The 17,668-nt window shown below is 42.8% G+C and overlaps 1 protein-coding gene across 1 annotated transcript in view; it reads left to right on the top strand.

The window, feature by feature from the left end:
• The window catches only part of LOC141105767 (caspase-7-like), a 97,215-nt gene that overhangs the window by 12,216 nt on the left and 67,331 nt on the right, over positions 1-17,668 (top strand). Inside the window, exon 2 of the mRNA XM_073595867.1 lies at positions 15,732-15,859. Within this exon, the coding sequence (XP_073451968.1) occupies positions 15,732-15,859 (128 nt within the window). The remainder of the gene's footprint in view (positions 1-15,731; positions 15,860-17,668) is intronic.

The raw sequence follows: 17,668 nt of genomic DNA, 5'->3' as shown, positions 1-17,668 counted from the left end.
CTCGTTCTGCTTCCCTCCTCACCTGCCGGCTGCTGTGGAGGTTCTGTCAAGATGGAGAGCAGGGAAGGGGCCGGTAAATGTGTCATTTACTGCTCTATTCCTTGTCTGAAATGACTGTTTTTTTTTTTTTTTTTTTGTTTTTCATAACTGGTGTAGAGTAAAAACTGTGTTTACTATGCCTCAGTTTATGAATGAGCAGGAAGCCTCTGTACAGAGTTATTCCTGTCCATTCAGTCTTCTGAGGCTCCAGAGATGGAAATTGAGGGCTGTGTCCTCAATCTCCTTTCTTTGTCTGAAAGGTAAAATACCTGGGCCTTTTTTTTTTTTTTTTTTTTTTTTTTTTTTTGCCCCTGCTTCCCACTACTGGCGATGTTCCCCACACACTACGCATACTGTAGTTCCGCATACCGCTGCACGCGGCAGGACTGGATGATGTTAGCTGGAGAAATTTAGCGGTTTCAGGTTTTGTGGTTTTTACTATTTTTTTTACTGTTAAGTGTGCAAGTAGCTGGTCTTGCCTAGGGAGCAAAATAGTCTAGGGCTGAAACAACTAATCGATTACTCGATTACTATTTTCATAATCGATTAATCAGCCAGCCAATTGGTTGGACTGCATACAGAATGCATTATTTGTTTACATATCAGGAAATACAGTGCAGCACATACAGCTCAGTACACCATCCATATATATGTCAGTAAATGCCCGAAAACTTGTGAATGTGTGAGGAGCAAAGCCTCATGGGACATGTAGTCTTGGGCAGGAAGTGAGTGGTTCTAAAGGCAGAAGTTTTCTTTACTTTGCTATTGGGGCGAACTATACTGTATTTAACGCACAGCAAAAAGCAGTGTAGAAACAGAGCAAACGCAAACTGCATAGGTGTGTACCGAGCCTTATGCTGGCCACATGGATCACTTTTCAGATGAGAATATTCATATGAAAAATCTTTGTACATTCGCTGAATGAAAGAATGTTGTTTGAAATTTTCACTTGCTTTTAAAATTTTGTTTTAAAATGAATGTAATTTCTGAAGGAAAACCACATACACTGTCTGAAAATTCCTTTGACTGAGAAGTTTTTTTTTTTTTTTTTTTTAAGATCTGAGTATGATGGTATTTACCAGATTCAACCGCTAATGGTATATATAGTAAATATCTCCTCTAATAGTATATACAGTATATATCTCCTCTTATGGTATATACAGTATATATCTCCTCTAATGGTATATACAGTATATATCTCTTCTAATAGTATATACAGTATATCTCCTCTAATAGTATATACAGTATATCTCTTCTGTCTGTCATTCTCAGAGTGGATTAGAGATTTTGCTCTCTAACCATATTTATTATTATTTTATTTATATTTACCACTGCATATAGATATTAAAAAATAAATGGCTTTTTTTTTTTTTTTTAAACTTTACATATTAACTAAATTATACACCACACTTTTTTGTAATGTTATTAACCGATTAATTGAAACAATAATCTGCCACCTAATCGATTATGAAAATAATCGTTAGTTGCAGCCCTAAAATAGTCTACCACCAGCCTTGCTCCAAATACCAACTGCAAATGTCGCAGCCAGATCATCTACATCAGGGATGGCTGGTCCATTATGGGCGCACAGGGGCCGCCCCCTCTATCCACGCTACCCCCTATATGAATAGATCGCGTTCATGCTATGAATGAATGTATCCATGGCCGCCGCAGCCACCCCCTATTCCTGCTTCCGGCCCCTTTCAGGGCACCGGGCCCATTAATTACAGCGGCCAGGTTTTTTTGTTTTTTTTTAAATACCTAATTAGAGCCAGAGGCACTAATAGGCTTCAAAATAGGGTGGGCTCGGGTCGCAGAGGATGCGCCTGGAGCCCACCCAGGTGTGTTGCAACAGCGAATGAATAGTCGCTGTTGCAACACTGATCTTCCTCCTGGCCATCCGGGAAGCGGGTCTGATACCTGTCACCCAACTGGCTGAAAGGACAGGCGATCCTATTGGATGCATTGGAGGAGGGGAGAAGACGCACAGTGAAAGCGAGGAGGAGAGGAGAAGACCAGCTGGTCGATGCCTGGATGCCCGGTCCCTGCTGCCTAGATGGGGTAAGTGCCAAAGGACCGATAGATAGCGGGGTGGGTTCGGTTTGGTTGTTTTCCAACCCTCCAAACAAAAAACCACCAGCTACCACTGGTCTACACTCAACCAATCCATCTACACATCAAATCTCAACCAGGACACTGTCTGCATGGAGTTTGCATGTTCTCCCTGTGCTTGTGTGGGTTTCCCCTGGGTTCTTCCCACACTCTAAAGACATGTTGGTAGGTTAATTGGTTCCTGTCTAAATTGTCCCTATTATGTGTATGTATGTCAGATAGGGACCTTGGATGGTAAACTCCCTGACTGTACAGTATGTAAAGTGCTATGTAAATTATCAGCTCTACATACATTAAATATGTGTAATAAAGAAAGGAATGTCTTTAGGGGAGAAAGTGTATGGAGGGACACCACCCGCCACGTCTCAAAGGGAATGAGGCACCTGACTAAGTTGTCAAACCTGTTTGATAGACCTTTCCTCTCTCAATGGCAGCCAGGGGGTAATAAGTTACATAGATATACAGTATAATGGCCTAAAACAGTGTGATAAAGAGAACCTGCCATGGAAAAATATACACGCAGACCCAACTATATGAATCCAGTGAGGTTGGAGAATGCACTTGTGGAGGGATCTTCAAGAGCCTCTTTAAGATCCCATTCACATCTACTGATTTGGGATTTTAGAAGTGGAAACGCTGCGATTCTGCCCACGATTCCAAATGCACTGCAATGTTTATTTGCCATTCATTTTAAATGGCACCACAACGTGGTGTGGTTTTGCTGCAATTATCACACAAAGGTTGTCACCCAAAAAGGAGCAGGAGTTTCTTTGGGGGGACAAGCTTCGCTCGATGTGGTTTGCTGCTATTTCTGCGCGATAAGTCATGTGACAATCTTGGCAAAACTGCACTGCGTTTTGATGCCATTAAAGATGAATGGCACACGAACACACATGCCACGTTTTGCTAGCGTTGCAGTGTGCTTTGATATCACAGGCAGAATCGTGGCGATTCCACAGACGATCCCAAAACGCTAGATGCGAACGGGGGCCTAAGGCCTCATTCACACAGTTGGCAACGGGCAGTATAAATAGGCAGCTGATCTGCGTTTTACCTCCCTCCTACGGGCCACCTCCAAGCGGATATGGCAGCCACTCAGGTCTGTTAACTGTAAGCAAGTAAAGGCGCAAAAAACTGGATATCTCTATATTACCATCTAGTTAATAACAAAGGGTAACTATGACTATTGAAGTCCATAAAAAGTCTATCTGAGCAAAGCCAGTTCAATAAAGAGTTAAAAGTCCACACAGATGGCTGCCTTCCAAAAAGAGCTGAAACCAAGCCCCAAAGATCTGCAGAAAAAAACGAGGAAGAGAGGCGCCTCTAAGTGCAGTATGTAAACTGAATTTAATAAAAACACTGTAGAAAAACACTCACATTTAGTGGATTAAAATAAAGCATATCATGTAGTTGATTTCCTGGAGGAGGGGAGTCCGTCAGATCAGTCACTGCATCGCTGTCTCCTGCTGTGCGTACGGCTGTGCTTGAGCCACCGCTGAAGCCGGCCGCGGTGATGAGATACTCCAAAGCGAGGCCTGGAACGCTGGTGGAAAGCAGGCGCGGGGCTGTGACGTCACTGGGATGCGACGCGTTTCACGAGCGTACGGGCTACAATGTCACGGTAGCCGCGCTCCTTCATCAAGCTGCCAGTAAATCATGAGGATGGTTTAAAAAGAACATAGGGGCGGGAATAAGTGGACAAGGAGGAGGAAGGGGGATGGGGGAGGGGAGGGGGGGGGGGAAGGACGGAATGGGAAACGAAAAGAGATGGAGAAAGGGAGGGGGGGGGACGAAGCAACAGGAGGGGAAGGGTGGCCATGTGTATAAATTACAAATTGCAAATTGCGAACAAACTCTTAGCAGGTGATAAGGTGCATATCAAAAATTAGTCTCAATAAATAATAAGAAAAAAAAAAGGGAAAGAAAGGGAAGAATTTCATAATGATAATGGTAAATATATGTTAGTAAAAAAGAAAAGAAAATTAATAATGGTAATATAGGTAAATGGATGATTAAATAATAAATAAATGAATAATGAGAAGTGGATAATAAATAAATGGATAAAAAAAAAAAAAAAAAATATATATATATATATATATATATATATATATATATATATATATATAAAAAATAATAAATAATAAATGATAAATAATAATTAATCGTATAAATATGAGTGTATACATACATAGGAATTATGCCTGATTAAGGGGGCAAAATAAGAGAGGTATACGTGAGGACACGTCAGAGTGCTTATAGAAGTCAGATTGAGATACTGATAATAAAAAACTTGAGAAATTGGTTATTGATGATCAATCATAAGATAATACATACGGACAAAAAAAGGGGGGGGGGGGGGGGTTTTAGACCAGCGACTACTCACGGTCATTGGAAACTAATAAGTGACCCGAAAAAATGGTAATTAAATAGAATGATTAGATTGGAGAGTAGTTGGATGGTATAAAGGTTGAGCCTTACTAGAGTGATCAAAACTATTACTTACATTACATATATGTGCACAAATATGCATCTGGTCATGAGCATACGCACACATGGAAGAATGGAAAAACCTCTGCTACATGGCCCCTGTGCATGTATATGACTCATAAGGTTAAAATAAGTAAAAATAAAAATACAGATAAAAATAAGAATAATAGAAATAATGAATAATAAATAACAATAACAGTCGAGGAAAATTAGATATGATATATGTTTTTTAAAAATAAAACATATAGGGCCATAAGCTTTTTATACCTTTGAAGGTCAATATGTATCATTAGAACAGCTCATTCATTTAGTTATAAAAAAGGGGGGGGGATGATGGTAAACAGATATGAAAGGGTATATTAAAATAAATACAATGTATTTTACAGGATAGTTGCAATCTCAATACTTTCATTGATTCCACCTGGCGAGAGTACGTCTAGAGTATAAATCCAAAAGGTCTCACGTGCACAGAGCCTCTTGAATCTTTCGGCCGCTGGGACGGACCTTGGGATCTGTTCAATAACCCACACCTTTAGGCCCTCCGTAGAACCTTGATGGACTGAGGCAAAATGTCTTGGAACACTATGGGGATCTGTTCCGCCCTCTATAAGCCTTCTGTGTTCCCCAAATCTTCGTCTTAATGCTCTAATTGTCCGGCCCACGTACATTAGGCCACATGGACACCTTAGGCCATAGATGACGAAGTCGGACGAACAATTAAAGAATTCTTTTAGCACATAGGTCTTGCCTTTGGTGGTGAAGGATTTTTGTCCATGCTGGACAAAATTGCAGGTTTTGCATAAGGCCTTACGGCATTGGTACATGCCTACCAGGGGAATCAGTGTGGGTACAGGTGGTATTGTTGAGGTGGATTTGAACTTACTGGGTGCAATCTTATTTTTTAGATTGGGGGCCCTGCGATAGATGACTTTAGGACGAGATGGAAGTATTGTTTTTAAGTGGGGATCTTGGTGTAATATACTCCAATGTTTTTCCAAAATCTTCTCCATCCCTTTGTATTTATTATGAAATGTGGTTATAAACTTACTAGAACCATCATAAGTATGTGGATTGGTTTTTGATTTTGATGGTTTACCATGCAGGTAATATTTGAAAGCGTCTTCTACCAGGGGTTCGGGATATTTTTTGTCGTAGAACTTTCTTTTAAGGGTTTCACTTAGTTCGACATAGTCCGAATCCTTAGTGCAGTTTTGCCGAAGACGGCAGAACTGTCCTTTTGGGATATTTGTAATCCATTTGGGAAGATGACAGCTTTCAAAATGTAGGTACGAATTACCTGCTGTAGGCTTAGTGTAGTTTCTTGAAGTGATGGTGGAACCATCATGTCCTAGTTCTAGATCAAGAAAAGCAATGGTAACTGGATCAGTGGCTGACGTGAACGACAGCCCATAGGGGTTGGTATTGCAGTGTTGGACAAAGGGGGTTATTAAGTCAGTATCACCGTCCCAGATGATGATAAGGTCATCGATATACCTTCCGAAGAATATGATATTGGCCGCAAAAGGGTTATTTTTATAAATGAAATTATTTTCCCATAGGCCCATTGCAAGATTAGCATAAGATGGTGCAAAGTTTGCCCCCATTGCTGTGCCTTGTATCTGCTGGTAAAATTCTTCATTAAAGGAGAAGTAATTGTGCGTCAAGCAGAACCTTGCTGCCTTCACAACAAACTCTGCTTGGCGCATATTTATCAACGGATCTGTGGATAGGAAATGTTCCAATGCCATTAGTCCGAAGTCATGTGGGATGGAGGTATACAAAGAACATACGTCCAGTGAGAGCCAGGTGTAGGTAGGCTCCCACTTGTATGGAGATAGCATTTCCATGAGATGAGTGCCATCCCGAATATATGATTGTAATTGAGCAACTATAGGTTGTAACAGTTGATCAATATATAAACTCAAACCCGTGGTGACACTGTCCATGGCTGCCACGATGGGTCTACCTGGGGGATCCTCTAAGCTTTTATGTATCTTAGGCAGATGGTAGAAGTAAGGTACTTGGTAAAAAGTCTTTTGCAAGAAAGACTTCTCGATTTTTGTAATGATACCTTCTTGAAGGGCAGTGGAGATCAACAGGTCAGCTTCCATAGCATATTCGGTTGTAGGATCCTTGGAAAGTTTAACGTATGTCCTATTATCCGAGAGTAGCCTATGTGATTCTTTAAGATAATCAGTTTTATTTTGTAAAACAATGCCTCCTCCTTTGTCAGCAGATTTTATTACCAAATCATCTCTATGAATGATTCAGTCAAGTGCTCTAATTTCTGAAGGTGATAGGTTATTGAGTTTGGAGGCCGAAGAGGATTCACATAGTTTCTTTAAATCTGAAAAGACAACTCTATAGAATGCTTCTATGTATGGGCCCTTGGATTGTGTGGGAAAAAATATTGATTTGGGTTTTAGTGTAGTATGAACAATTGGGGGGGATGTTGCAAGATGCTGGGTTAGCCTGTGAAGCAATATGTCATCACTATCAGATGCATTAGAATCAACAATATCTAGAGAGGATTCAAAACTAAGTTCCTGTGGCACTGTAGTGGAACTAGTCTGGGAATCGGGATTATGTAGGGTGTTGATAGATTTCTCTGATTGGATATGGAAGTGCCTTTTGAGGGTAAGGTTACGTACATAACCATTGAGGTCTTTAAAAAGAACAAAGGGATTCGGTCTATTAGTTGGTGCGAAATTGAGTCCACGGCCAAGTAAAGATAGATCTGCATGAGATAGTATATGTGAAGATAGATTTGGGATTTTAGAAGTGGAAACGCTGCGATTCTGCCCACGATTCCAAATGCACTGCAATGTTTATTTGCCATTCATTTTAAATGGCACCAAAACGTGGTGTGGTTTTGCTGCAATTATCACACAAAGGTTGTCACCCAAAAAGGAGCAGGAGTTTCTTTGGGGTGACAAGCTTCGCTTGATGTGGTTTGCTGCTATTTCTGCGCGATAAGTCATGTGACAATCTTGGCAAAACCGCACTGCGTTTTGATGCCATTAAAGATGAATGGCACACGAACACACATGCCACGTTTTGCTAGCGTTGCAGTGCACTTTGATATCACAGGCAGAATCGTGGCGATTCCACAGACGATCCCAAAACGCTAGATGCGAACGGGGGCCTAAGGCCTCATTCACACAGTTGGCAACGGGCAGTATAAATAGGCAGCTGATCTGCGTTTTACCTCCCTGCTACGGGCCACCTCCAAGCGGATATGGCAGCCACTCAGGTCTGTTAATGTTGCCGTGGTGCTTCGCAGTGCACCAGTTTTAACTCGACATGTTAGATTGGCAGGTGTTCCATTTGCCAGGAGGACCCATTGAAGTCAATTGTGTGGCAAACGTTTGGCCAATGGGATTGGTGAAAAAAAAAAATTTGGGGGCATTTGGGGCAGCAGTATCGCACACCAAGACCCGCCACCTGTGGGAGATGGATGTGAATGCGGCAATTGCCACCCCCTCTGGAGATGGACATGAATGCGGAAAGCGAAACCCCCCACCCTGCCACCCACGGCGGACGGAAGGGAATGCGGCCAATCCGTCACAGGAACTGCTTCCTGATTGACCGGGAGGAGAATCGGGAAGACAATAGCGAATATTAAGTCCCTATTGTTACACACTGCGCCCCGAGCCCACCCTGTTTTGAACCTCAGGCTCTAATCGCATGCTTAAAAAGGAAAGAAAAACCCCATTGGAATCCATGCATCCTGCGCCCTGTATGTAAATTAGGGGGGTGGTGTCCCTGCGCCCTGTATGGACGGCTCGCCACTGATTGGAGTACAGTGAATTCATTTTCATGTTCAAGAAACCAGTGGTGAGATGATTTGATCTTTGTGACATGGTGCGTTATCCTGCTGGAAGGAGCCATCAGAAGATGGGGACACTGTAGTCATAAAGGGATGGACATGGTCAGCAACAATACTCAGGTAGGCCTTGGTGTTTAACCACTTGAGCCCCGGAAGATTTTACCCTCTTCCTGACAAGAGCACTTTTTATAATTTGGCACTGCGTCGATTTAACTGGCAATTGCGCGCTCATGCAATGCTGTACCCAAACAAAATTTGCGTCCTTTTTTTTTTTTTTTTCCACAAATAGAGCTTTCTTTGGGTGGTATTCGATCACCTCTGCGGTTTTTATTTTTTGCGCTAAAAACAAAAAAAGAGCCAACAATTTTGAAAAAAAAACAATTTTTTACTTATTGCTATAATAAATATCCTTAAAAATGTTTTTGAAAAAACAAATTTCTTTCTCAGTTTAGGCCAATATGTATTCTTCTACATATTTTTGGTAAAAAAAATCGCAATAAGCATTTATTGATTGGTTTGCACAAAAGTTATAGTGTCTACAAACCAGGGGAAAGATTTATGACATTTTTATTATTATTTTTTTTTTCTAGTAATGGCGGTGATTAGCGTCTTGTGGCGGACAGATCGGACACTTTTGACACATTTTTGGGACCATTGACATTTATACAGCGATCAGTGCTATAAAAATGCACTGATTACTGTGTAAATGTCACTGGTAGGGAAGGGGTTAACACTAGAGGGCGATCAAGGGGTTAAATGTGTTCCCTAGTTAGTGTTTCTTACTGTGTTGGGATGGGACTGACTGAGGAAGGAGACATATATCACTGTTCCTACTTACTAGGAACAAACGATTTGTCTCCTCTCCCCTGACAGAACAGGGATTTGAGTGTTTACACACACACAAATCCCCATTCTGGCTCTCAAGCCTGCAATCGGTCCCGTGCCGTGCAGCGCCATACCAGTCTGACCATTCTCCTCTGACATCAACAAGGCATTTTCCTCCACACAACTGCCGCTCACTGGATATTTTCTCTTTTTCAGGCCATGCTCTGTAAACCCGAGAGATGGTTGTGCATGAAAATCCCAGTAGATCAGCAGTTTTGAAATATTAAGACCAGCTCGTCTGGCACCAACAACCATTCCACACTCAAAGTCACTTAAATCCCCTTTCTTCCCCATTCTGATGCTCGGTTTGAACTTCAGCAATTCATTTTCACCCCGTCTAGATGCCTAAATGCAATGAGTTGCTGCCATGTGATTGGCTGATTAGCAATTTGTGTTACCGGCAATTGAACAGGTTACCTAATAAAGTGGCCGGGGAGTGTATATGCGTATGGCTGGAATGAAGGGGTTAATAACCTGAGGCTGTAGATCAACATACCCCTGTACTTTGCATACCTTCCCTGTGCCTGTTCAAGAAAGGGGAAAAAAAAAGAAAGTGGAACTAGCATTTATATTTTGATGAAAGTTCAGGCATGCTCAGGAATGTAGCAGTGTAACACTTCCCAGTGCGATATTTGAGGAGTCCGGATCACTAGCCAGCCATATTTGTAAAAGGAAAACCATCTTTATTTTCCAAAAAGGCAAAGCAAACCGCTTTCTTCAGCAAATACAAACAAAATAGTTAAAAAATGTAATACAAAAAAAAACCAAAACACTTTGGCTCACTGCCAGTATACACTAGTCTCACAACAGGGTTTAGAGTCCCCGCCTGCTCCAGGGGTCCAAAAAGGTCACAGGGAGCCAGCAACATCCCAGCCAATTAACAGCCCACAGCCTTCTCACAACTGTGTGCTGTTTCACACCATACCTCATGGATACCTGCTGACTGCTTCCTGCCCTTTTTTAGACCCCTCTTATAGGCAGTAAAACTCCCAGGCATGATTTTACCTATGGGCAAGCCTATAATAAGGCTTACCTATCGGTACTGTATATATATCCTAAACGTGAACCATTTAGGACAGGGGTCTCCAAACTTTCTAAACAAAGGGCTAGTTCACTGTCCTTCAGACTTTAAGGGGCTGGACTGTGGCCATTGGGAGTACAATGGGGTTTATTTACTCCCATTGATGTGCCCCAACATCAATGGGAATAAATGATCCCCCATCATTGGTGGCAGTGGGAGGAATTGTGCCCCATTATTGGTCTCATTGGGCCCCATTGTTGGTGTCATTGGAAGGAATTGTGCCCCATCATTGGTCTCATTGGGAGAAATTGTATCCTTCATTGGTGTCAGTGAATAAAATGGCCGGAAAAAAGCAAGCAATGAGCCGCATCTGACCCCAGGCTGCAGTTTGGAGACCACTGGTTTAGGAGATATTTACTTTAGATGCAGCTGGTGACATCACCAGTGCATGCGCTCTGAAGGAATGGCCACCCGTGCCGTTCCTTCAGAGTCCTGTGCCATAAACGGCGGCTCCCACGCGCATATGCGGGAATGACATCATTGTGGCTCTGGCCACTCGCACAGCTGGAGTCCGCAAACCTGGAAGGAAGACTGGGTGACAGCACACTACTGGAGTGCTTCATTTTAAGGTTTTACATAATGTGCTAGTATGTGATGTATACTAGCACAATATGACATTATCTTGCAGGTTTAAAAGGAAAAAAAAAATTAAAAACCCAGCAGTTTACCACCACTTTAAGTATCAGCTTGACACTTAAGAACTATCTTTGCAGTTTTTGTTCTCACCTTGTTGTGTAGCTTTTCCTGTGAGATGCTGGATAACGAGTCACTCAGATACGTGCTAGATCTTGCTATACCATTATTCTCTATTATTCTTAAATCAACATACAGTATATATTTAGTAGAATGGTCTTAAATTGATTAATTCCATGATTTCTTATATAGGGTTGCAACTACATTTTGAGTATATTCATCTTGCCCTACTGGGCATTGTAGTGCACACACTTCCCATATCCATACTACTGTGTAATATCGATCCATTAGCCTTGAAAAAGGGGGCAAGGCCTCTGTAAGACATTGCCTTCCATGCTATAAATGCCATTCTCCTGGGAAAGCTCCAAGGCAAGCCACTGTTTACTACATCTGTCAGTCTCTCCAGTGTGCCAGGACCGACCTCTGTGCTGACCGCTTCTTACCCTGCAGATGATTGTTCACTGGAGGTTCCTTTGATCAGATGTAAGCATTCGTATCATGTTTCTTAGTCTAATAAATTTGTACAAGATTCTATTATATTTCATTCTGTTCTATTTGATTCTATTTTTTATTATTTTCTATGCTGTTTTATTCTATTCAGTTCTATTCTTTCATATTCTTTTCTGTTCTGTTTCTTTCTATTCTATGTCATTTTATTAAATTTTTTTCTATTCTATTATATAAAGCACCCTAAGTAGGAGTCATCATCTTATTTCACTTCTACACCTTACTGTATTTTTTGCAGTTCAAATTAATTTTCGAATAAAAATTTTATTTTTGAGTTTGGATAATTTGTTCTATTCCGTTATTTCAATTTATTATAATTTCTTTCAGATTCGTTGAAATTCATTGCGATTGTAATTCGGAAATTCAGATACATCTGAATTTCGATTCGTAACACATGTCTCTAGTCTCTAGCAATGATTGGGAGCCGGCAGGACAGGCTCCTAACCATGTGACAGCCAAGCACAGTAGTCATGCATTTGGGAAGTTAATCCGTTTTAAAGGGACACTGGGGATGGGTGGGAAGAGGTAAAGTCCAGGGCATATTGATCACCCACCCCCGGGGGCATATCTTTGACCCCCTGGGCTGTAAGGAAATGGGAGGAGTGACACCGCCCATTATTCAACTCAAAAGCGGACTAATGCTTGATCACAAAGCCGCAAGATAAGTTTTGCAGGGAGGGCTTTTTTATTTGAATGACACTTGGGCAATATGCACTTTATAATATACAATGTATTGTTTGTCAAAAGTATTGGGACTCCTGCCTTTACACACACATGAACTTTAATGGCATCCCAGTCTTAGTCCGTAGGGTTCAATATTGAGTTGGCCCACCCTTTGCAGCTATAACAGCTTCAACTCTTCTGGGAAGGCTGTCCACAAGGTTTAGGAGTCTGTCTATGGGAATGTTTGACCATTCTTCCAGAAGTGTATTTGTGAGGTCAGGCACTGATGTTGGACGAATAGACCTGGCTTGCAGTCTCTGCTCTAATTAATCCCAAAAGTGTTCTATCAGGTTGAGGTCAGGACTCTGTGCCGGCCAATCAAGTTCCTCCACCCCTAACCTTGCTCATTCATGTCTTTAAGGACCTTTCTTTGTGCACTGGTGCGCAGTCATGTTGGGAAGGGGCCATCCCCAAACTGTTCCCACAAATTTGGGAGCATGAATCTGTGCAAAATGTCCTGGTATGCTGACACCTTAAGAGTTACCTTCACTGGAATTAAGGGGCCAAGCTCAACCGCTAAAAAGAAACCCACACCATAATCCCCCTCCCACCAACAAATTATTTGGAACAGTGTACAAAGCAAGGTCCATAAAAACATAGAAGAGCGAGTTTGGGGTGGAGGAACTTGACTGGCCTGCACAGAATCCTGACCTCAATCCGATAGAACACCTTTGGGATGAATTGGAGCAAAGACTGCGAGCCAGGCCTTCTCATCCACATCGGTGCCTCACCTCACAAATGCGTTCCGGAAGAGCCAGTTGATGGACTGGCCAAGCATGTCTCCAGACCTAAACCCTATTGAGCATCTGTGGGGCATCCTCAAATGGAAGGTGGAGGAGCGCAAGGTCTCTAACATCCACCAGCTCCGCGATGTCATCATGGAGTGGAAGAGGACTCCAGTGGCAACCTGTGAAGCTCTGGTGAACTCCATGCCCAAGAGGGTTAAGGCAGTGCTGGAAAATAATGGTGGCCACACAAAATATTGACACTTTGGGCCCAATTTGGACATTTTCACTTAGGGGTGTACTCACTTTTGTTGCCGGCGTTTTAGACATTAATGGCTGTGTGTTATTTTGAGGGGACAGCAAATTTACACGAGCTGTGTACTCAATACTTTACATTGTAGCAAAGTGTCATTTCTTCAGTGTTGTCAAATGAAAAGATATAATAAAATATTTACAAAAAATGTGAGGGGTGTACTCACTTTTGTGAGATACTGTATACTCACTTTTTGAGCAGTACACACAAAACACACCTGACTCTGGGCTGATTTGGATGACTGGTGTCTCTCTTTGAGTCACATGACAACAGCTTGTAGCACGGAGAGGATGAATGGCTTACTGTATTTTGACTCCTCTGTAGTCCTTGAAGCAGTTATTCTTTGGGTGGTTCTAGATTTCACAGCCTGCAAGTTTAATAGCTCCCCCCAGCATTCTGGAGGATTCCAGAACATAGAGGGCTGGGAAAGTCAAATGGGTAGCCCGAATATTTATTGTGCTTTAGCCAATCCCCGGAAAGGTGAGCCCCATGGGTGTCCGCAGGTAGGGGCAAGGGGGGTCAAGTGCCCCCCCCCCGAATCAGGGATCAGATCTTAAATTCAGCACAGTTGCATTGCTATCAGGGTGTGGGCAGCCCGCACCCGGGTGCCACCTGCCAGTGGGTCAAAAAGGGGGCATGGGTGACCCTAAAATGATGCCCCCTCTTAAAAAAAGTTCTGCGGACGCCCATGGTGAGCCCAGTAGATGGCTGGAAAAGAACATAATCTGATGTCTGGTGCAGCCCTATTCTAGTCCGACTGGAGAAGCCTGTTGCCCCTTTTGAGGTAGTCCTGCTGATGGTCTCCTGATGATTATCAAGCAGAGCTTGGGGGACTATTTCTAATTACTTTTGGAGCTAAGAATTTGGGTCTGGATGACCTACTGGGGAGTGCCTGGTGAGAGCTGGGAGGTGTACAGCTGCCATGGGAAATTGTGAATACTGATCCAATCTCAAGAATCTAGTGACTGTGTGCTGATCTACTTATGGGGCCAACAGTAGTGCTTTCTCTAAGGCAGCTCCTAGAGGGTCTCAGTTCTGGCCTTCCTCTTGGTTACTGGTTTAAAAACTGCTCAACGAAGTTGCAACTAATGAAGTGGGTCTCCCTGTTACAAGTCAGCATTTCTAGAGTATCCCATACCACCCCAACCACTCTCCTGTTACAAATTCTACAAGCAATAAATCACAAAAAGACATCCCCTAGTCTGTTTAATGGAGCCAGAGTGAATGGGCTGTTTCTTGTGTGAATGGTGGCCTCAGCACTGCTTTGGGAAAGAACCAGTTAATCCAGCAGTCCCTACGGGGGTAGCGCTATATACTATATCAATTTTGGGCATCACAGCTTCACTCGGTTAAATGGTAATAAACCAGAGGATATGAGGTGAAATATTACATGGAAGCAGAACTAATACATTTTCTGATCTTTACAAACAGGTCCTTAGGTAGGAGTATACTTTTGACCAATGTGACCGTATGACGCCCTGTTACTGTGTTACTCTTGGCACCCAGGGTGCTTCTCTATACAGGTTTAGGGACTCTGGGATGTGTGCTTGGTACCAAGGAAATTGTTTGTTCAGAGTCCTCTAGTATTAGTAAGGCCTGGTATGGGTCCTGGAGCCCAGAGGAGCCGTAGAGACTTGGGAGAGATGAAGATTCCGATCCTGGGTCCAAGGATTGCAATGATTGTGCAGGTGTTCACAGCCCTTGTAATAAAGTTGTGGGCAACAGTTCAGTGCTCCACACTCCCAGGAGTCTTTGAAAAGTGATTGGCAGAGGATTGCTATTTAGAGGCATTTGACAGGCAGCGAGGAGGCAGTATGTTGCCTCCTCAATGCTTGTTTTAACCCTGTAAATGCCACACTACCACCCTGCAACAATGTGCATTACACCAAGTTTCAGAGTGGTTGTGGAGTATCATCATTCACTTGAATGGGTTGTGTTTCATATCGATACTGCCTACTGAAAACAAAAGGGGTATAAGGAAGCAATGCATCTTGGTAGCAGCATGTGTACACCTTTGTCTGGCTGCCTTTGCAGCTTAAGGGGGGGGGGGGAGCAGTAGAAAAGTGGCTGAACTTGTTTTTCACTGCTCCTCCATCTGCAGGTGTAATTCAGCCCCAAGAGAGCGGCTAGAGATAGTGCATGAGTATACAAAAGTTTGAGTTCTGGCCGGAGCATAGAGAAAGAGGTCTAAGCCTGAGAGCCATGGGAGTACTGCTACAAAGTAACAGCTAGGAGGGTGAAGTAGTTGCATCCTTGGAAGCGCTACACTATAGCTAATTCCCTACACCACACAACAGTGTTGTCATGTCTCCTTCATCCTGTGTCTGTCCTTCATAGATGGAAGAAATTGATGAAGACAATCTGGTTCCTGAGTCCGAAATCAGAGAGGAAGAAATAGTGGATGATGATGGTGATGATGTGGATGCAAAACCCGACCGGAGCCAACGGTTCCCTTTTTCCCTCAAGTAAGTCATGTAATCAGATGCTGGGCACCAGACAACTGGATTTCTCTTTCCTGGAAGTCACTTCAGTCCTGCTGAAAAACCTGAGACTATCAAATATTCTGTATGGTAGTTAAAATTGCATTTTATTCTATTCTTGGATGCAATTTAACCATTCTTAAGCACATGCCCGAGGGAATTAAATTATACCCAAACCCAAGAAAAAAATTGTAATATATTGCAGCTTTAAAGTCAGTGAACTACAGAACACATCCATCCTATGTTGTGGAGATGAGGTGCAGAGGAGGTGGTAGTAGTCCAAACTAGGAGGAGGTGGTAGCAGTCCAAACAAGGAGAACAGCCTAGGGGGACAACACTGTTCCTCCAAAAATACAGTACGGTAAGTTAGTTGTCACTATAGAATAGGAAGTGTGTTACTAGCAAATCAGCAGGTAAAGGGGGAAAATTATAAAAGTGAAGAATTGTGAAAACAGAAAACGAATGGCATGCAATGCCAAGCTGCTACTAAGAAAGCAAACAGAATATTGGCATGCATTAAAAAGTGGTTTAACTACTTGGCACCCGCGCTATAGCCAAAAGACGGTTGCAGTGCGGGCCTTAATTGGCGGGAGGGCGTCCCATGGCTATGAGACTCAGCTGATCACAGATCGGAGTAAGGGGTCAATCCCGGCCCCTTACCACGTGATCAGCTGTCAGCCAATGGTGGCTGATCACATGATGTAAACAGAAGCTCGGTAATGGGTTTATATTTATGGGCTATGCCCACCAATGTCACCTACCAGTGCCCACTGTGCCACCTACCAGTGGCCACAGAGCCGCCAATCAATGCCCATCATTGTCTAATAATCAGTGCCACAGATCAATGCTGCCTATCAGTGTCACCTACCAGTGCCTATCAGTGCCGCCTATCAGTGCCCATCAGCGCAGCCTCATCAGCGCACATTGGTGAAGGAGAAAAATTACCTGTTTTCAAAATTTTATAACAAACTAGGTAACAGTTTTTTGTTTTTTTTCCAGTCCCTTTTTGTTTGATTTAGCAAAAAATAAAAAACGCCGCAGCAATTAAATACCACCAAAAGAAAGCTCTATTTGTGTGAAAAAAATGATAAAAATTTAATTTGGGTAAACTGTAGCATGACCGCACAATTGTCATTCAAAAGTGACAGAGCTGAAAGCTGAAAATTGGTCTGGGCAGGAAGGAGGTTTAGGTGCCCAGAAAGCAAGTTGTTAATTCCTGAGATAAAATGATAATTCTCCCGCTCTACAAGACTCTGGTCCGGCCGCACCTGGAGTAAGCTGTCCAGTTCTGGGCACCAGTCCTCAGGAAGGATGTACTGGAAATGGAGCGAGTACAAAGAAGGGCAACAAAGCTAATAAAAGGTCTGGAGGATATTAGTTATGAGGAAAGGTTGCGAGCACTGAACTTATTCTCTCTGGAGAAGAGATGCTTGAGAGGGAAAATGATTTCAATATACAAATACCGTACTGGTGACCCCACAATAGGGATAAAACTTTTTTGCAGAAGGGAGTTTAACAAGACTCGTGGCCACTCACTAAAATTAGAAGAAAAGAGGTTTAACCTTAAACTAAGTAGAGGGTTCTTTACTGTAAGAGCGGCAAGGATGTGGAATTCCCTTCCATGGGCGGTGCTCTCAGCGAGGGGCATCAAGTTTCAAGAAATTATTAGATAAGCACCTGAACGCAGAGGCGTAACTAGTACCTTCAGGGCCCCAGTGCAAGAAACCATGATGGGGGCCCCCCATCCATCCGAGCCCCGGGCTTCCAATTTTGGGAGGGTGTCCATGGACATCC

Source organism: Aquarana catesbeiana, linkage group LG08, assembly GCF_042186555.1.
Source record: "Aquarana catesbeiana isolate 2022-GZ linkage group LG08, ASM4218655v1, whole genome shotgun sequence".
Classification (NCBI taxonomy): Eukaryota; Metazoa; Chordata; class Amphibia; order Anura; family Ranidae; genus Aquarana; species Aquarana catesbeiana.
The sequence above is the reverse complement of the archived record's forward strand: the minus strand, read 5'-3'. Positions and strand labels throughout refer to the sequence as shown.